The 15,245-nt window shown below is 39.0% G+C and overlaps 1 protein-coding gene and 1 long non-coding RNA gene across 2 annotated transcripts in view; one reads left to right on the forward strand and one right to left on the reverse strand.

Annotated features, from left to right (window-relative positions):
* The window catches only part of LOC121350489, an 8,072-nt gene extending 4,792 nt beyond the window's left edge, over nucleotides 1-3,280 (reverse strand). Inside the window, exon 1 of the long non-coding RNA XR_005954676.1 lies at nucleotides 3,210-3,280. This is a non-coding gene — a long non-coding RNA (uncharacterized LOC121350489). The remainder of the gene's footprint in view (nucleotides 1-3,209) is intronic.
* Nucleotides 986-15,052, forward strand: CSRP3 (cysteine and glycine rich protein 3). The gene is made up of 6 exons (XM_041461860.1): nucleotides 986-1,099; nucleotides 7,204-7,334; nucleotides 11,046-11,214; nucleotides 12,574-12,709; nucleotides 13,173-13,266; nucleotides 14,374-15,052. Exons 2-6 carry the CDS (start codon nucleotides 7,223-7,225, stop codon nucleotides 14,451-14,453), a joined length of 591 nt encoding a protein of 196 aa, XP_041317794.1. The 5' UTR covers nucleotides 986-1,099; nucleotides 7,204-7,222; the 3' UTR covers nucleotides 14,454-15,052.
* Nucleotides 15,053-15,245: the final 193 nt, after the last annotated feature.

Raw genomic sequence — 15,245 nt, forward strand, 5'->3', positions numbered from 1 at the left:
AGATGGTGTCTAGCTCCTCTGCTCAGGAAAGAAATAGTCCTTCAATTTTGCACCAAGGACCTGTCTCTGCATGATACAATTTGCCAGACTCAACAGCAAACAGATTTATAGGTTCCTAAGAGTTTTCTTAGCAGCCTCAGCTAACAGACCCCTAAATCCTAAAGTCTAATGTGGATTTGGCATCTAATTTTCTTGTGTTTCCATGAAAGTCCCCAAGTTGAGACTTTCAGCTTGAGATTTCTGGTGTTTAACCCCTGGGATGGGCCCTTTCATACACAGCAAAGTCCAGGCATCTGCTTAGAAAAATGAGAATTAGCTTCTAAACCTTTAAAGCCCTTAAAATAAATCCCTGTTAAAAAGTTCATACTTTACTGCCCATATCTCTAATACATCTGCAGCCTCATCCATTTCCAAGGGGCTCATTCAGGCATTGCAAAGGTAATTGCAATAATTACACAGGCTAAATATTATAGATATTGTCTACCCACTTTAATGCCTAAAAAACAGTAAAAAATGAAAGATTTGAGGTAAAAGCATAATCTTCTGTATCCTAGAAGACAAACCATTTGTATCTATCAAACCATGAACTGCAGAATGAAATGCTATTTAGTTTAAAACTGTTGTTTTCCTGGAGGTGCTACAAACAAGTTTTGATGTATTATTATTTTTAACGGTTATTTTGGTAAATTACTTTTGGCAATGTGACCATTAATAACAAGATCATCATTTCAAGAATTGTTATTTTGTGATTCACATTTAAGCAGTGCAGTAGAGAAACTATAAAACTTTAATCTTTATTTTTGATTTGTTAGGCTGCAGTCAGGAGTGTCCTTTAGGTGTAATCTGAGGGGCTGCATTGTTGTCCACCTACTCACAAGCAGACATAAGGGAACAAAATGCCAGGCTTTTGTCAGAGGTTATTTTCAGCTTGGTGATAGCAATGGCATTGCTCAGATCCCTGAAACTCTCACTACCCTCCCCTCCCCTCCCAGCTTGTAGGGCTGGCAGAAGTGGTCACTGCATTTAAAGAGAGCAGGAACCCCTCCTGTTCAAACCCTTTGAGACCCAAGAAAAGAAGGAGAAAATTCAAGCAACTACGGTGAGTTGAGTCCCACGGGTTCTGCCAAAAAGGGTTTGGGTATTTTTTTATTCCTAACAGATGATAGAAGCAGTTTGTTGCCTGACAAAGAAAACCACATAGGTATAGTATGAAATATGAGTCCTACAGAGCAATGTTTTAGGTTTGGAGTAGCCAGTAGAAAGAGAGAGTCTTCTGGCTCAGCGAGGCAAGTAGCTACTGGTGTTGCAAGAGCAGGGCTGGGGGGATCCTCATTAGAGACACTCATTTGGACTAGGCAAGACTGGATAACAGAAGTTTCAGAATGTTTAAAAATTTCATTACAAAGCTACAGAATTATGTGTCTGCAAACAGTCAGTCATTAGAAAGCGCACATACACAGCATACAAATTTTTGTGCTTTTATAATGGTATCCTAGAAGTAAGAAACCAAAACCAATCCCCCAAAATCTTCAAAATATTTAATGTTGGAGACCAGTTGGTTTCATATCAAAAAGTGGAAAACTTCTGTGCAGACTTGACAAGAAATGGCTAGCTAAGAATGCAGGATGAAAGAATTATTCCCAAATCCATCATTCAAGCATTCTAAGAGAGCATGATTGGTCAAATCTTCAGAAAAAAAAAACCAAAACCAAAAATTCAAACAAATAAATAAATACACAAATACATATGTGTTTTTACTATGAAAAATTTTCTGCCTAAAGGTAAAATTATTTCAGAGAATAAAGCCATGCATGTAGATAAAATAATTCTGTGTTGTAGTCATCACAGTGCTATTTCAAAGTCTGTAGCAGTTTTGCCTGGCACTTAAAGAATTTAGTGTAGAGATAAGGATTTAGAGAAGGATCGTGTGGAAGGAATAGTGAAAGCTGATAGCCCAGGATTAGGCCTGGAAAATGGAATGGGTCATTTGTACAGCAGGATGCAGCTTTCCACAGCCACATGGATCAGACTGAACTATGAGTGTGAATGTACAAGCATGTGAATGTGGGGTGTGGTTTGGTTTCTAAGTCAGAATGAAGTACCTTATTCTGGCAGCAGATACTGTATTTTTTGGAGATGTAATCTTAAATTTCTGCAAAAGTGTGCATCAAGGAAATTTCAAAGGAAATGTGGCATCACTAGGCTAGAAAATAATAGAAAAAGTGGAAGAACAGAGATGAAATCAAGGGAATGTGGCGCTATCAGCTCTCAGCAATGCACACGTGCTTCATATCAAGTCGGTTAAAATCTTTTGTTTCGAAGTACCACGTGTAACTTAGTGTGACCAGTGCCAAGGAAAAATCAAGATTTACTTTCCAGTTTTGAAGTTCCCATAGCTTGACCTCTTCTGTGATGCTTTACTGCACATGTAAGGGGAAAATGCTGGTTATTATGAGATTATGGTGGAAGCTCAATGTATGACACTGGCTAATAAAATTCACCTGTAGCCACAGCCCACTGAATGCATTGGAATATCAGAAATATGATTATAAACACATAACAAGATCACATCTCCATCAAATGAGCTGTCTTCAAACACAAGCCTTCCCTCTGTTGTGAATCTCTCCTGCTGAGGGAGAAGCACAAGGGGCTGGATTTTGACAGACACACCTCCAGGCTGTTCAAGATGCAGTGGCATCTCAAATACAGACACATCAAAAGAAAACCTCACTGTGAGTGTCAGTTGCAGAGAAAAATCACACCAGCATTTTATTGCTATTGTATAAAGGAAGACATATCTTTTTATCCCCACGGTGCTGCTGGGGTGAGTACCACTAAGGATGGTCAAATGAGTCATGGTGGTCACAGGACAGGTCACAGCAGAGCTGTGATTAGATACCAGAGTGGAGTTCTGGCTGCACTGGCATTCCCACAGACTTCAGCAGTGAAATGAATTTCAAATATGGCCTTGATACTTTGCATTTCAATGTAGACAGCGATGTGTGAGTTTTATGATATTATGATATATTATTTACACTATATAATATATAATATATAATATTTATTTTTATTATCTATTTAGATATTATATACTATATAGTATATTATATTGTATATTATATATTATTTCTATTATCACTATATTATATTATTTATATTATTATTGCTTGTTATTGTTAGGTAAGGAATCAAGAAATCAGTTTTCTTACCCTCTGAGTCTAGACCAAGCAGCTTAGCTGGGACTAAAATGCAGAGAGATGCAAGGCACGCCACTCCCCACTCAGCACTTCTACTGCCAGTGGTCACAAAGACCAATATTCCCCATTCTGTTTATCCCCTTCAAAGCCTGCAGCACATGTGGCAAAGAGATAACCCTGCCAGCCACACAATACATAACTCTGCAGTCCATTCAGATAAGACCTGAGCTCTAGACTGTCAAATGCATGAGCACATAGAAGGGAAAACTTTGTGTTTAGCAAGGAAGCACCAGAATTAGTTCCAATTAATCCATTAATTAATTACATTTTTCACCTGCAGCACAGTCAGGCATTAGCACTGCCTTTTACTACTCCACATTTCATCAGGCCCATACTGCATCCACCACCCATTTAGATCAACGGATCAAAATACATTTTTGGATTTTATCCTTATCAATGGCACTTTGATTAGAGAGAGACCCTCTGTAGCAGTGATGTGACACCCAGATTTGGACAGTATGACTAACAGCCCAAAAGAAGACAGCTCACAGTGTTTTCATGCCTGTGAGAGCACATCAACACTCCAAAGGCTTCCTTGCTCCAAGCCCACCCTACAAAGCAGTGATACAAGCTCTAATTAATGGGAGGCATGAATCCTTGGCTGCATATCTGATGTATAAATTCTGCTCCATATAGAAGCTACATTCTGAAGAATGACAAAAGCTGCTGAATAGCATTTGAGCAAGCCCAAGAACATTCCTCCGGATTAACAGCACCCTGAGTGCCCACACATCGCAACTAACACTCAGAAGTTTCTGCGTCACACATTTCTTACCTTTAGGATCAGTCTGCTCCACTTCCCACTAGATCACCAGAATATAACAAGTACCATGTGGTGAGCAGATATGAAAAGCTAACCAGATTAAGACAACAAAGTTCAAGGAATTTAATGGGGATTTAGACACTGACACCCAATGAAATGATGGGAAGTGGAGACTTTGGATCTACTTTTTTTCTGATGACAAATGGCAGACCAAGTTCTATTTCTATTGAAAGGATGGAGCTTTATCCACTGTATAATTTAGATGAGTACAAAACTATGAGTGCCACACCTCCTGTGGAGATTACCTTCCCATGGTGACCCTGCTGCAAAGGCAGCATCCCCAGGGATGGCCAGTCAGCTCCAGAGGGATAAGAAAAGCCCGGACAGGAAGAGCACAGATGTGCCTGGGTACCTCATCCAGCTGTTCCTCCAGCCAGCATAGACATCATGGCATGCACTGCTATTCTTACACCAGTATCCTTACAGAAATATTTCTGCCATGCCTTTCTTCTTTCTCCTACAGCTTCTCATCAGGTGATGCCAAAAAAACCATGGAAAATGTGTATGCATGCCCAGTCATGTTACTATAATTAGTCTCAGGAACAATGATCCTTCTAAGAGCTTTAACCACAGCCCTTGACAGCACAAGGTTCACTATCACACTTTATCAGACTTTTTCGGAGATTATTTTTTCCCCTTCAGCTGATGATGTTAATTGGAGTTGCCTTCAACAACTGTCCTTGCTGCCACAGTTTTGGAGGCTTGGTGTGCCTTTGAGGAGACCTAAGAGAGAGGAAGCAGCTTTACAGAGACCAGAGGTACAAACCACTCTCCTCCCAGCCAGCTGTCTCAGCTGGGAAGGGATTCCACTGGAAACCTGATTTGAAAGGGAACACTGTAGACACAAAAATCTCATTTTAATTTTCAAGGAAATGTCAGAAAACTGACTTTTATCCATAGTTGCTCTTCCTTCTTTTAAAATGTTTGAGGCATCACTTGAATATGTTTTCATAAGAGAAAGAAAAAATGGCACCAATACAAAAGTACTTTAAAAACAGAAGAAAATATAGAATAGCAGAGTGATAATAAGATTTTACCTACATGAAAGATTCCTTTCTGTTCCTTTATCTCACATTTAAAAGAAATTGAAAAACCAATTTAACAGTGCTGTTCAGAGAAGGCTTCACTGAGTGAGAGAGATCAAATTCATCATCTGTTCATTGTGCCCAGGTAGTTTTGTTTCTTATTTCAGCTACATCAGTTTTTGGTGTGGTTTTTTTTGGTGTTTTTTTTTTGTTTTTTTTTTTTTTTTTTTTTTTTTTTTTTTTTTTTTTTTTTTTTTTTTTTTTTTTTTTTTTTTTTTTTTTTTTCTTCTTTTTTTTTTTTTTTTTTTTTTTTTTTTTTTTTTTTTTTTTTTTTTTTTTTTTTTTTTTTTTTTTTTTTTTTTTTTTTTTTTTTTGCTTCTCACTTATTGCATTACAGATAAACAGAGTTAGAAGAAAGGTGAGTTTTCATTTCCTTTCTGCACCATTACTGTTTTGGAACTGCCAGAGCAGTTCTGCTCCTGAGCAGGCTCTCAAGAGAGCTGGGAGGGTCTGGAAGAGATTAATGATGCTGCTGCTGTGTGACAGCAGAAGGCTAAGGCTGGGCTGGCTGAGCTGGGGAGGGTGTTCAGCTGAGCAGAAATCAGCCTCACAAAGAGGAGGAGAGGGTGGACCTTGCATGAGGATGACAGGTACACTGTCTAGTGAAGGTAGCAGTCACAACAGTGACTATTTAATTACACAGGGTTAAGGATGTGCTAATGACTGCTGTGGTAAGGCAGAGATGTTTGGATATGCAGGTATCTGCACAGTTATCAAACACAGACTGCAAAACCTGCCCCATTGCCATGTCTCCAGTGCTATTGTCTCAGTCTGTGTCCCTTCCTTTTGCTGGACAGACAATTCTTTCATATCACTGCAGGATTTTTGGTCTTAGCTGTCAGAAAGGATTCCCCTCAGGGTGCAGAGTTGGCATGTAGACATTGTTCATTTCATTCTGAAATTCAGAAGATTAAAGTGCAGAAGGCACTGAGATGATGATAAGCACAGGACATTAGTCCAACGTAAACACATAGCAAAATGTTAGTCTAAAATGCAACTTATTGAAAATACCAGCTCTGTTACATCAGTGCTGTGACAAATTCCCCTCTCTCTATCACCTGACCTCAGAAGAAAATTCTCAGATAGCAGGCCTGATTCAGCCTTCAAAATCCGCCTCTTAGTTAAAAGTACCTTTTGGTGAATTTAATCAAACACAAACAGCACAAGCAGGCTTCAAAATAACTATAATAAGAAGGTGACTAGTTTTCCAAGAAGAAGGAGGAAGGCCCGTGCCAGGAGCTTGGAATAACCTGATAATTCGGTATACAGATGACAAGATGACATCCCAGTCTTTCCAGAAATGATGACTCAAACAAGAAAACAGAAGGGCAGACTGGGGGCTGGGGTTGTTCCAGGTGTGTGACGGCACAATCACAGGGAAAAGTACTCAGCCTGACATCAGGAGACCTCGGCTGGGCTACTGCCCTCCTGTGTGACCTTGGGCAAGGCACTCCAGTGCTAACTGGAATAGCAAGAACTGGAACAGAAACCATGGCTCTTTTTTTTCTCTGATGTTTAGATTTTAAAAGCAATTGACAAAGAAAAAACCCCGATACCTTAAGCACCTCAGGAACCTGTCCATTATTACTTTACAATGGCTGCGCAGCAGAGATCTTGTGGCTGTTTCATGAGGAACTCAGAAAAGGTGATGTTGGAGTACAGGAAAGGACAGTGTCGAAAGAAAACGACTATTTGATGGAAAACAGACCCTAGATCCTCTTTTCCACAAGAGGGTTGAGTGATCCTAGCACCTTTTCACTGAAATACCTCACAATCATTTCACATATTTACCATCACAATATACCAAGCTAAGGAATATCCTTTTTTATGAGAGAATCACAGGGATTTAGACTGTTCCTGTCCCCAAAGCACCAAGGTAGTACCCTCACTTCTGCTACCACAGAGGCATGAAGTATATTGCAAGTATGCAGTAGCAGTTGATGGGAGAGGGAGGAAAAGATTTTTTTTAAGTCAAGCTGTTCCATTTAAAAGAATTCACACTTGCTGTTGCATTTATTTATGTAATTTGTTTTCCTAGGTTAACCCTTCAGATAAGGATGCCAAACTGGGGAGGAGGAGCCAAGTGTGGGGCCTGTGAAAAGACAGTGTACCATGCTGAGGAAATCCAGTGCAATGGAAGGAGTTTCCACAAGTCGTGCTTCCTCTGCAGTAAGCTGGGCTGAATGATTTAACATCACAGCACCCCCATAGCTCTGTATGACTCTTCCTTTAAAGCCAGAACATTTATTTTTGCATTACTTGGCAGGCCGTTTTGCTGCCTTTTACCTGGAGCAATCTGCCTCTTGGGCTCCTGGCTTTTCTTTGTCCAAACATGAGATGGAGACATGAAGGAGCTGAAGAATCACTGTATCTAAGTCCATCTGCAGGACACCCTTCCTTCTGTCCCACAGTGTGTCATACCACAGGTTTGCTCCAGGTTAAAAAGCCCAGCAGAACTAAACAACACTCATCAGACAGAAGGATGATTACTTCTTTACTTTTAGGAGATGATTACTTTCACAAGGAGTCCTGACATTAATTTGTTTCACACCGAAAAGCTGAAAGACCCTGGTGTCATCAAAACCTCCCACCAACACTCTGCATGGACTTCAGCCTCCTTCCCATACTTCATGTAGTCACATTTCGCTTACTCTTTCCCTCCACGCTCCTCTGTGATGTTTGACTTCCAGGAATTTTGCTTTCTCTGTACAAGAGGCAGAAATTTGTAAAAAAAATAAAAATTCAGAGAGAAGGTACCAATTCAGCTCTGTTTGCCCTTTGTGGAGAGGGAGAGAGCAAACAATTTGCTAAGAACTAAAGATAGCTGAAGAGTTTATCTTGCAGACAATACTTGGGATTGGTACCTTTGCAGTACAACTCCCAGCATGACAGTTTAGGAGCCACTGAATCCAATTTTCTCTTTCCCTTTCTGGAGGGATAGAGACTTCTTATTTAGAGGCATCAGACTAATTTTACATGCTTAGCTGATACAGAGCAACTCTTTGAAGAATAAGACCAAAGGACTCACCTGAGCTGTCTTTGCCTTTCTCCAAGTGCCCTAAAAGTGATGGCTAAAAGTCCAAATGATCCCTTTAGTGACGCCTAAAAGGCCACTAAGAAAGAAAGGATTCCCTCAAAAAATTTCCAGTTAACTGACAACCTTCAGCCAATTCTTACAGAATGGTAAAAGAAAAATCTCAATCTCAACTAAAACTTTCCTAATGCTTCCATGTTCTGCCTATAACAATAAATAGTAAATAAAAATCAAGAACTGCCCTAATAGAGCATAGTTATGAATATTTCTCAAGTGTAGTCTTCATTCTTAGTACAACTGAATTATTTTCTTTATTTTCTTTTAGTGATTAATGATAAACAACTTACATTCATTAGCTCTATCAAATACTTGGTTTGTTGGGAGGCTTTTCTTGGTCGGTTGGTGGTGTATTTTGTTGTGGGTTTTGTTTGTTTGTTTGTTTTTAATGTTCCTTTATTTGCCCCTTGTTTTAAGTCTGAATTAATTATTAATAGGTTAGATACTAAAAATAGTATTCCCATCAGAAATATGTTTAAGGTCAAAACTGGAAGATGCATCTAAGTTGCCCAGTTGGCATATGAAAGGTATGTTAATTGGCTTTACTTTCCCCCATGATTCACATACACTATTCAGCAGCTCTGGATGCCTCAGGATCATGTATCACATTCATGGGCTTTTCTATGAACTATTTATAAGATTTCATTTCTCAACAGAAGGAAACCAATTCTCCCCAGCCTAAACTCAGGCATGGAAACAGTTAATTTAGCTGCACTTTTGTATATTTCTATATAAAACTATTTCAAATAGATCCTTCATTTCACATTATATTTGACCAGGTACCCAAAGCACATCTGTATTTTTTGACCAAAGAGTTCAATTTCAGCAGAATTGTAAACAACTCAAAGCAACCTGTTAAAACTGGGAGAATCAGACAAGCTAAATTATTTACAACACTCTCTCTCTGCTCCATAGTTTTCCCCTACAAGTATTGCAAGAGAGCAATTTGTTTCCAGCAATCCCTCCTTCCTGTGCAGACTCCTGTTTACCTGCAGACTGACGTTTCACTGACAGCTTTTATCCAAAGAGCAGCTGTGATGGACATTTGGCAGGATCTCATGCCACCAACCTGGATCTCCTCAGCACCAGCGGGAGAACAGGATCTGTTGGCAGATGACAGGTCTCAAAGTTATTTCAACAATAGCACTTCAAGGGCTTTTGCTCCATCTGTCGTGGTGAATTGATACCCTATCCCTAAGGCACCAGAAATAGAAACACTTTATTTACTGCTAGAGTTTCCATCGTCCCTTAACTCCCTTAGCAAATACAATTATCATCTCAAAGCAAGAGTGCAGTACAGAAGTGCCTCATTTTACTTCTGTTAACTATAAAGGTCTTTGCAAATTATTTCTCCCTCCATGCAATACAGGGAGTAGGAAAGCCACAAAGATAACCAGAGAGCTGGGGATGTATAACTATTTATATTGCCCCTTAACAGCAGCCTGGTCTGGGGCTTGGAACTGCATGATCTTTTAAGTCCCTTCCAACTCAAACCATTCTAGGAGTCTATAATTAAAGCTGCAGAGGTTCCAGGGTGTAAATTCCCTGCAGCGGATCAATTGGATTCAGAGGAGGACATTTAAAGTAAACATGGGGGAAAGGGGCTAATCAAACACCCAGGTAGCTCCTCCAGATCTTGCACTTCTGGCCACTTTCAATACTTCTGTATTTCACAGCTTTCTGTTGCATACATGAACTCAGCAACTTTGTGTTTCAAGCTGTCAATAGCCCATGACTGGAATGCCCTCTGCAGGGTAAGCATTTGTTCTAAGGAACCTGGAGAGAAAGATTTTGCATATTTTTTTCCCCCACTTCTAATCAACCACTGTTGAACAGTGAACAGTTTGTAAGAAGTATTGAAATAGTAATTTTTTAGCATACTGGAAAATCCTGGTTTTCAAGAGAGACTCTGAATGGAAACATCTTCCTCTCTCTCTCTGTGGGGTGGAGGCTGTGTCACACTGAGTTCCCCAAGTGGTGCAGCAGACACAGGCATACACTCCTTATTAAGTAGTCAGGAGTGTAGCTACTATATTTTTTTCCCATTCATTATTAGTAGTGCTGTAGAGGACAAAATTTGTATTTGTATTCCCTGATGAAAGCTGGGCATTCCTATGACACCTTCTGTCCAAAAGTCTGCTAGTGAGCTAAGCTAATTGTAGTTCTCTGTAGCAAAGACGATTTGTAAGAGCTCTATTTGTGAATGGCTACAGCCGCATTCCTGTCATCCTGGAGGAAGTCTGACAGAGCTGACACTTGCTTTGCCTTAGTGCCACAGCTCCAACAAACAAATAATTATAAAAAAACCCCAACATGTCCTGTCTGACTCCAGACAGGAGTCGATGTTAAACCCTCTCTCAGAAATAAATCATGTCAAAACAGCCTGGGCTGAGCTGAGAAAACCACCACAGACTCAGAGCAAGTATTCTGAAAAGCCCAGATCATTGTCCCTGCAACCTTCTTTCTCCCCTTTTTTAAGGTCTGGGAGTTCAGGATGCCCAATTTCAATCTCAATTGCATTTTATTCTTCACAGATCTAAATTTCCCTGGGGTTACAGGTTAACTTCAGAGTGGCAAAAGAACAGGCCATGTGCACACACATGTACATGCCCCTTACTTCAGGAACAGCTCAATCAAGTTTTCTACTGACAAGTTTATACTGACTGGCTCCTTTCCCCACATTTTTAAAGCTAACCATAATTAGTATTTCTTTTTGTTTATTTTAAACCACATAAATTCAAATTTGAAAAGGCAAATGCCGATATGTGCCTTTCTCTCCCTGTTTTCAGTGGCTTGCAGGAAGGCTCTGGACAGCACCACAGTAGCAGCTCATGAATCTGAAATCTACTGCAAAACCTGTTATGGGAGAAAATACGGCCCCAAAGGGGTTGGCTTTGGACAAGGGGCTGGATGCCTCAGCACTGACACCGGAGACCACCTGGGCTTGAACCTGCAGCAGTGAGTCAAACCCCAGTGACAACTCCTTCTTCTGGTCCTACTTGTCTCTTACCAGGCTGTTTTATATATTTCATTCTATTTCCATAACAACATCTAGCATAAGGAGCAGAGCAGACTTTCCTACACCCTTTCCTTCCATGGACACTGTAATTCACAGTTTTTAATGATGCTCAGTCTCTTTAAGCCTGCTTTACAAATTTTACCCTCCTTCAATAGGTAATTATTCTGCAGAAGCAGCCTTTATATGCCACCACACATGTAAATATTCACTGCAATTGTAATCTGCCATTTGTAGCACAGTGGTAAAGTCACATTAACCATAGAAAAAGATTTTTTTTTTCCTGTTAGAGGCTAAAATACAGTTAATGTTTTACTCTTAGAGAAATAATCACAATACCCCATACTGATAGCACTTCTCTCAATGGGGGAAATAACATTTCTAAATCCTCCCTGTGGTTCTAATAACACTTAAAAACACATTGAGAATGTGTTTGAACAAAGAAATTCTAATGGGATACCATCTTCCAAAAGCACATAATTAGCTCTGACAGTTCATTTTTATAGGATTTTCCTGCATTTCTCAAATTCGCACATTTCTAAATCAACGATGTTTCTTCTTTCTTCTGGGGGTCTACTATAAAGAAACTAATTAACCAATATGCTGTGCAGGAAATAAAAGCTTAAACAATGTATTTAACTGTAGCTCCTTGTACCATACAAATCCATTACGGGCAGAGTTCTGCACTCAAAACTGTTGCATCCTATGGATAAAATGACCTGTTTTAGTCCAACTATCTGATAATTCAGAAATCATTCTGTGAAAGGCTTTATGCACAAAGATTTAAAGCATGAAGTCCAGAACTAAAAAACAAAGCTACTTTTCGTATGTCCTTTTGACCCTAGGCCAGGCAAGAACCCCAATTCCCTGTCCAAATGTTTCACTACCTAATGAAACTACGGCATGCAAAACCTGAATTTTTATTTTCAGTTTGATGAGTACCAGCAGACAACCAGTTACAAAGACTAGAGACATCTTTTCCTTGTATTTTCCCTGTTGCCTCTCAATGAGAGAAAATTGGTTTTTATTTCAATTTTCATTAAATACAACCTTTTGTGCATGTAGCTGCTGCCAGCTCCATGTATTTAGCCCAGAACAGGTAATATCAGAAATTACAGTACCAGCTTCTCAATCATACAACACAGAATTCAATATAATACTTTGATTTTCTTCTTTTTTTATCCCCTTTTGCACGTCAGAGATGAGCAATTTAGTATTTTTTATGCCTTACTAAAAAATAATTAAATCCTTTTTAAAAAGAAGATAACATTTTTAAGCAGCTTTAAAAACTTCTGTTTTAGGGGGTCACCAAAGCCTGCTCGCCCCTCAACACCAACTAATGCTTCAAAGTTTGCCAAAAAGGTGGTAGATGTGGATAAATGTCCCCGTTGTGGCAAATCAGTGTATGCTGCAGAAAAGATCATGGGAGGAGGAAAAGTAAGTAGTGACTTCATCACTAGGAAAAAACCCCCACCAATTTATAATGGTGAGAATCTATAGCTAAGAGGTCCTCGATAATTTAAATTTTCATTCATAAAGAAAACACGAGGATGAATTTGCAAATTGCTTCAACAGGTTTAAAATCTTGTACTTTTTGTAAATATTTTTCAATCTTTTGCTTCTTACTAATGTTTGAGGACCAAGCACAGATTACTGTACAAGCTGGCTCTTCCACCATCTCTGGGTATATTTATAAACATTTATGTGTAGTGGCAATTGAAGATATATTAGACAAGGTAACTGAAAAAAAGCTAACCCAGACTGACTAAAAATGGAAGCCACAAGATCTACAAATGAATTTTAACCTTTCCACACCACACAAAGCAGTACTTCTTTGTTTCTTGTACCTGCTGTCTGTGCGCTTTCTGTGCCACACAATGAACTGTCTCCCCTTGCTCAGCCTTGGCACAAGACCTGCTTCCGCTGCGCCATTTGTGGGAAGAGTTTAGAATCCACAAACGTTACAGACAAGGATGGAGAGCTCTACTGTAAAGGTGAGAGTTGCAGAGAGCTGAACTGGGCTACAGAGTCAATCTAAAGTTAGTCTCTTTAGAGATTGCCATTGTGATTTACCTTGCTGTACGCTTAACACCCCCAGGAAATTTCACTTTTGTCTTTTTTAAACAACCTTCTGAAAGCAAAGAGCTGTGGTAACACTGCAGTTGCATCTTCTACTATTAACATTTAAATTTTAAAGCTATAATTTTTCTACAGGTGGGACAACTTCTCAAATCTGCCAGACCTTCTAACAGAGCACTAGCCATATCTGCTGGGCAGGCTCTTGTACCTGCACAGTCTCACTCACTAAAATAAAAAATCCACAAAGATACAGATCTTTGGTCCTCCAAATCAGAATTCTTGCCAATAAACTTTTGAAGATATTTCCACTGCATTGGTATCGCAGAAGATAATGCAAAAATGGTAAATTACACATCTAGATGTTCTTCTCAGATTCACAAAGTTCACAGACTTCACTTGACTCCTAGAAATAGCTTAAGGGGGAAAAACGTATGTGAAGCTTTTATATACAAAGCTAAACTTTACGGAGAGCCCTAAAAAAAGAATACTGGAGTTCTGTGACTTTGGGTACAGTCTGTCAACCATAAGTGGATCAAACTGGCATATTTGGAGAAATATACTCACCATTACCACTTAGCAGACTTGTGATAAACAACAATGCACACATTAACCAATATAGAGTTCAAATGGAATTACTTAAATGCCCATCAATAGTTTCCGGATTATGTTCCAGTTCTTCTTGAAAATCTCTGGCTTACTCTGTACTACTCATCAGACCAAGTTTTACTGAGCATTTTTAGACAGAGAAGTAGCTTTAATGAAAATATTACTTAGATCTAAAAAAATATATATATAATTTCTTAACTTCCTTTGAGATCACCAGATCCAACTTCTGTGTAATTCAAATATCTAATACCAGTTTCACTATTAAGAACTGGATAAACTTATGGGAAATACACTATTTCAGATTTCCTTCCTTTTTATCAACTTACATTTGATAGTAATTTAAAAATGAAAACCAAAAGACATTTACCTCTGAGAGCCTTCAGAGTACCATTTACCTCCCACTCCTTCTTTTGCAGTTTGCTATGCAAAAAACTTTGGTCCCAAAGGAATTGGGTTTGGTGGCCTCACTCAAGTGGAGAAGAAAGAGTGTGAATGAGAAGAAATGAATGCAAGACTCAAACTGCTGTTGAGGACACCAAGTGATAGCTGTCAAGTAAAACATTAAACAACACATATTGCTAAGTACCTAGGGCATTTGATTAAGATTTTCCTCCTTGCAGAAAAAATCTGAGTTGTATCTTAAGAAATTCTTAGAGTAGATTATAAAGGTACAATGATAAAACTAGACTTATGTTTGTGTCTAGTATATAGACAAGGAACCTCATGGAACATTATTGCTTCGTAAACTAGTACTTGGTCACATTTTAGACTGGAATTTTAGACTCATAGTGCCCCATTATGATAGGGATACCTTCTGGAGCGAAGGGTCCAGGTGTTCCCAGTTAGATTGTATTTTCTTTTTTTCACAATGTTAACCTGTCTGTATTTCCACCAGTCTCCTAGCTGAGTTTTGATTATGCTGGCAATTGTGTTAGAACAAGTAGATGTTATTTGCTTTGAGACAATTAAAAAGGATTTGAAATTCTCTTTCTCTGAGGGAGGTATTTCTAAAAAAACCCAACATTTTCTCAGGATACAGTGTTATAAGTTTTTTCTGTTTTCAAGCTACAATAAAGTACTTACTGCTTCACATTATCTTTATTTGTATTTGCTTGTGCTTACACATTCTACACTGTTTCGGATAAATGGATTTCACCAAGATGAATGAAACCCCTCACAAGAATTGCATTTCACTACAGTACTTATGATGTCCGTTCTAGATGGTATCTGGCTTCAATTTCCTGATCTTGAACTCTTTCCCTGCTGATTTCATTGTTACCTACTTTGA

This window comes from Pyrgilauda ruficollis, unplaced genomic scaffold (genome assembly GCF_017590135.1).
Source record: "Pyrgilauda ruficollis isolate IOZ18807 unplaced genomic scaffold, ASM1759013v1 scaffold156, whole genome shotgun sequence".
Lineage (NCBI taxonomy): Eukaryota > Metazoa > Chordata > Aves > Passeriformes > Passeridae > Pyrgilauda > Pyrgilauda ruficollis.

Bases quoted from the DNA above. Each gene is read 5' to 3' on its own strand.
- CSRP3 (XM_041461860.1), top strand. From the start codon at position 7,223: ATGCCAAACTGGGGAGGAGGAGCCAAGTGTGGGGCCTGTGAAAAGACA. The intron at 12,710-13,172 runs GTAAGTAGTGAC...CCCCTTGCTCAG, and splicing joins AGATCATGGGAGGAGGAAAA to CCTTGGCACAAGACCTGCTT. The intron at 13,267-14,373 runs GTGAGAGTTGCA...CTTCTTTTGCAG, and splicing joins TGGAGAGCTCTACTGTAAAG to TTTGCTATGCAAAAAACTTT.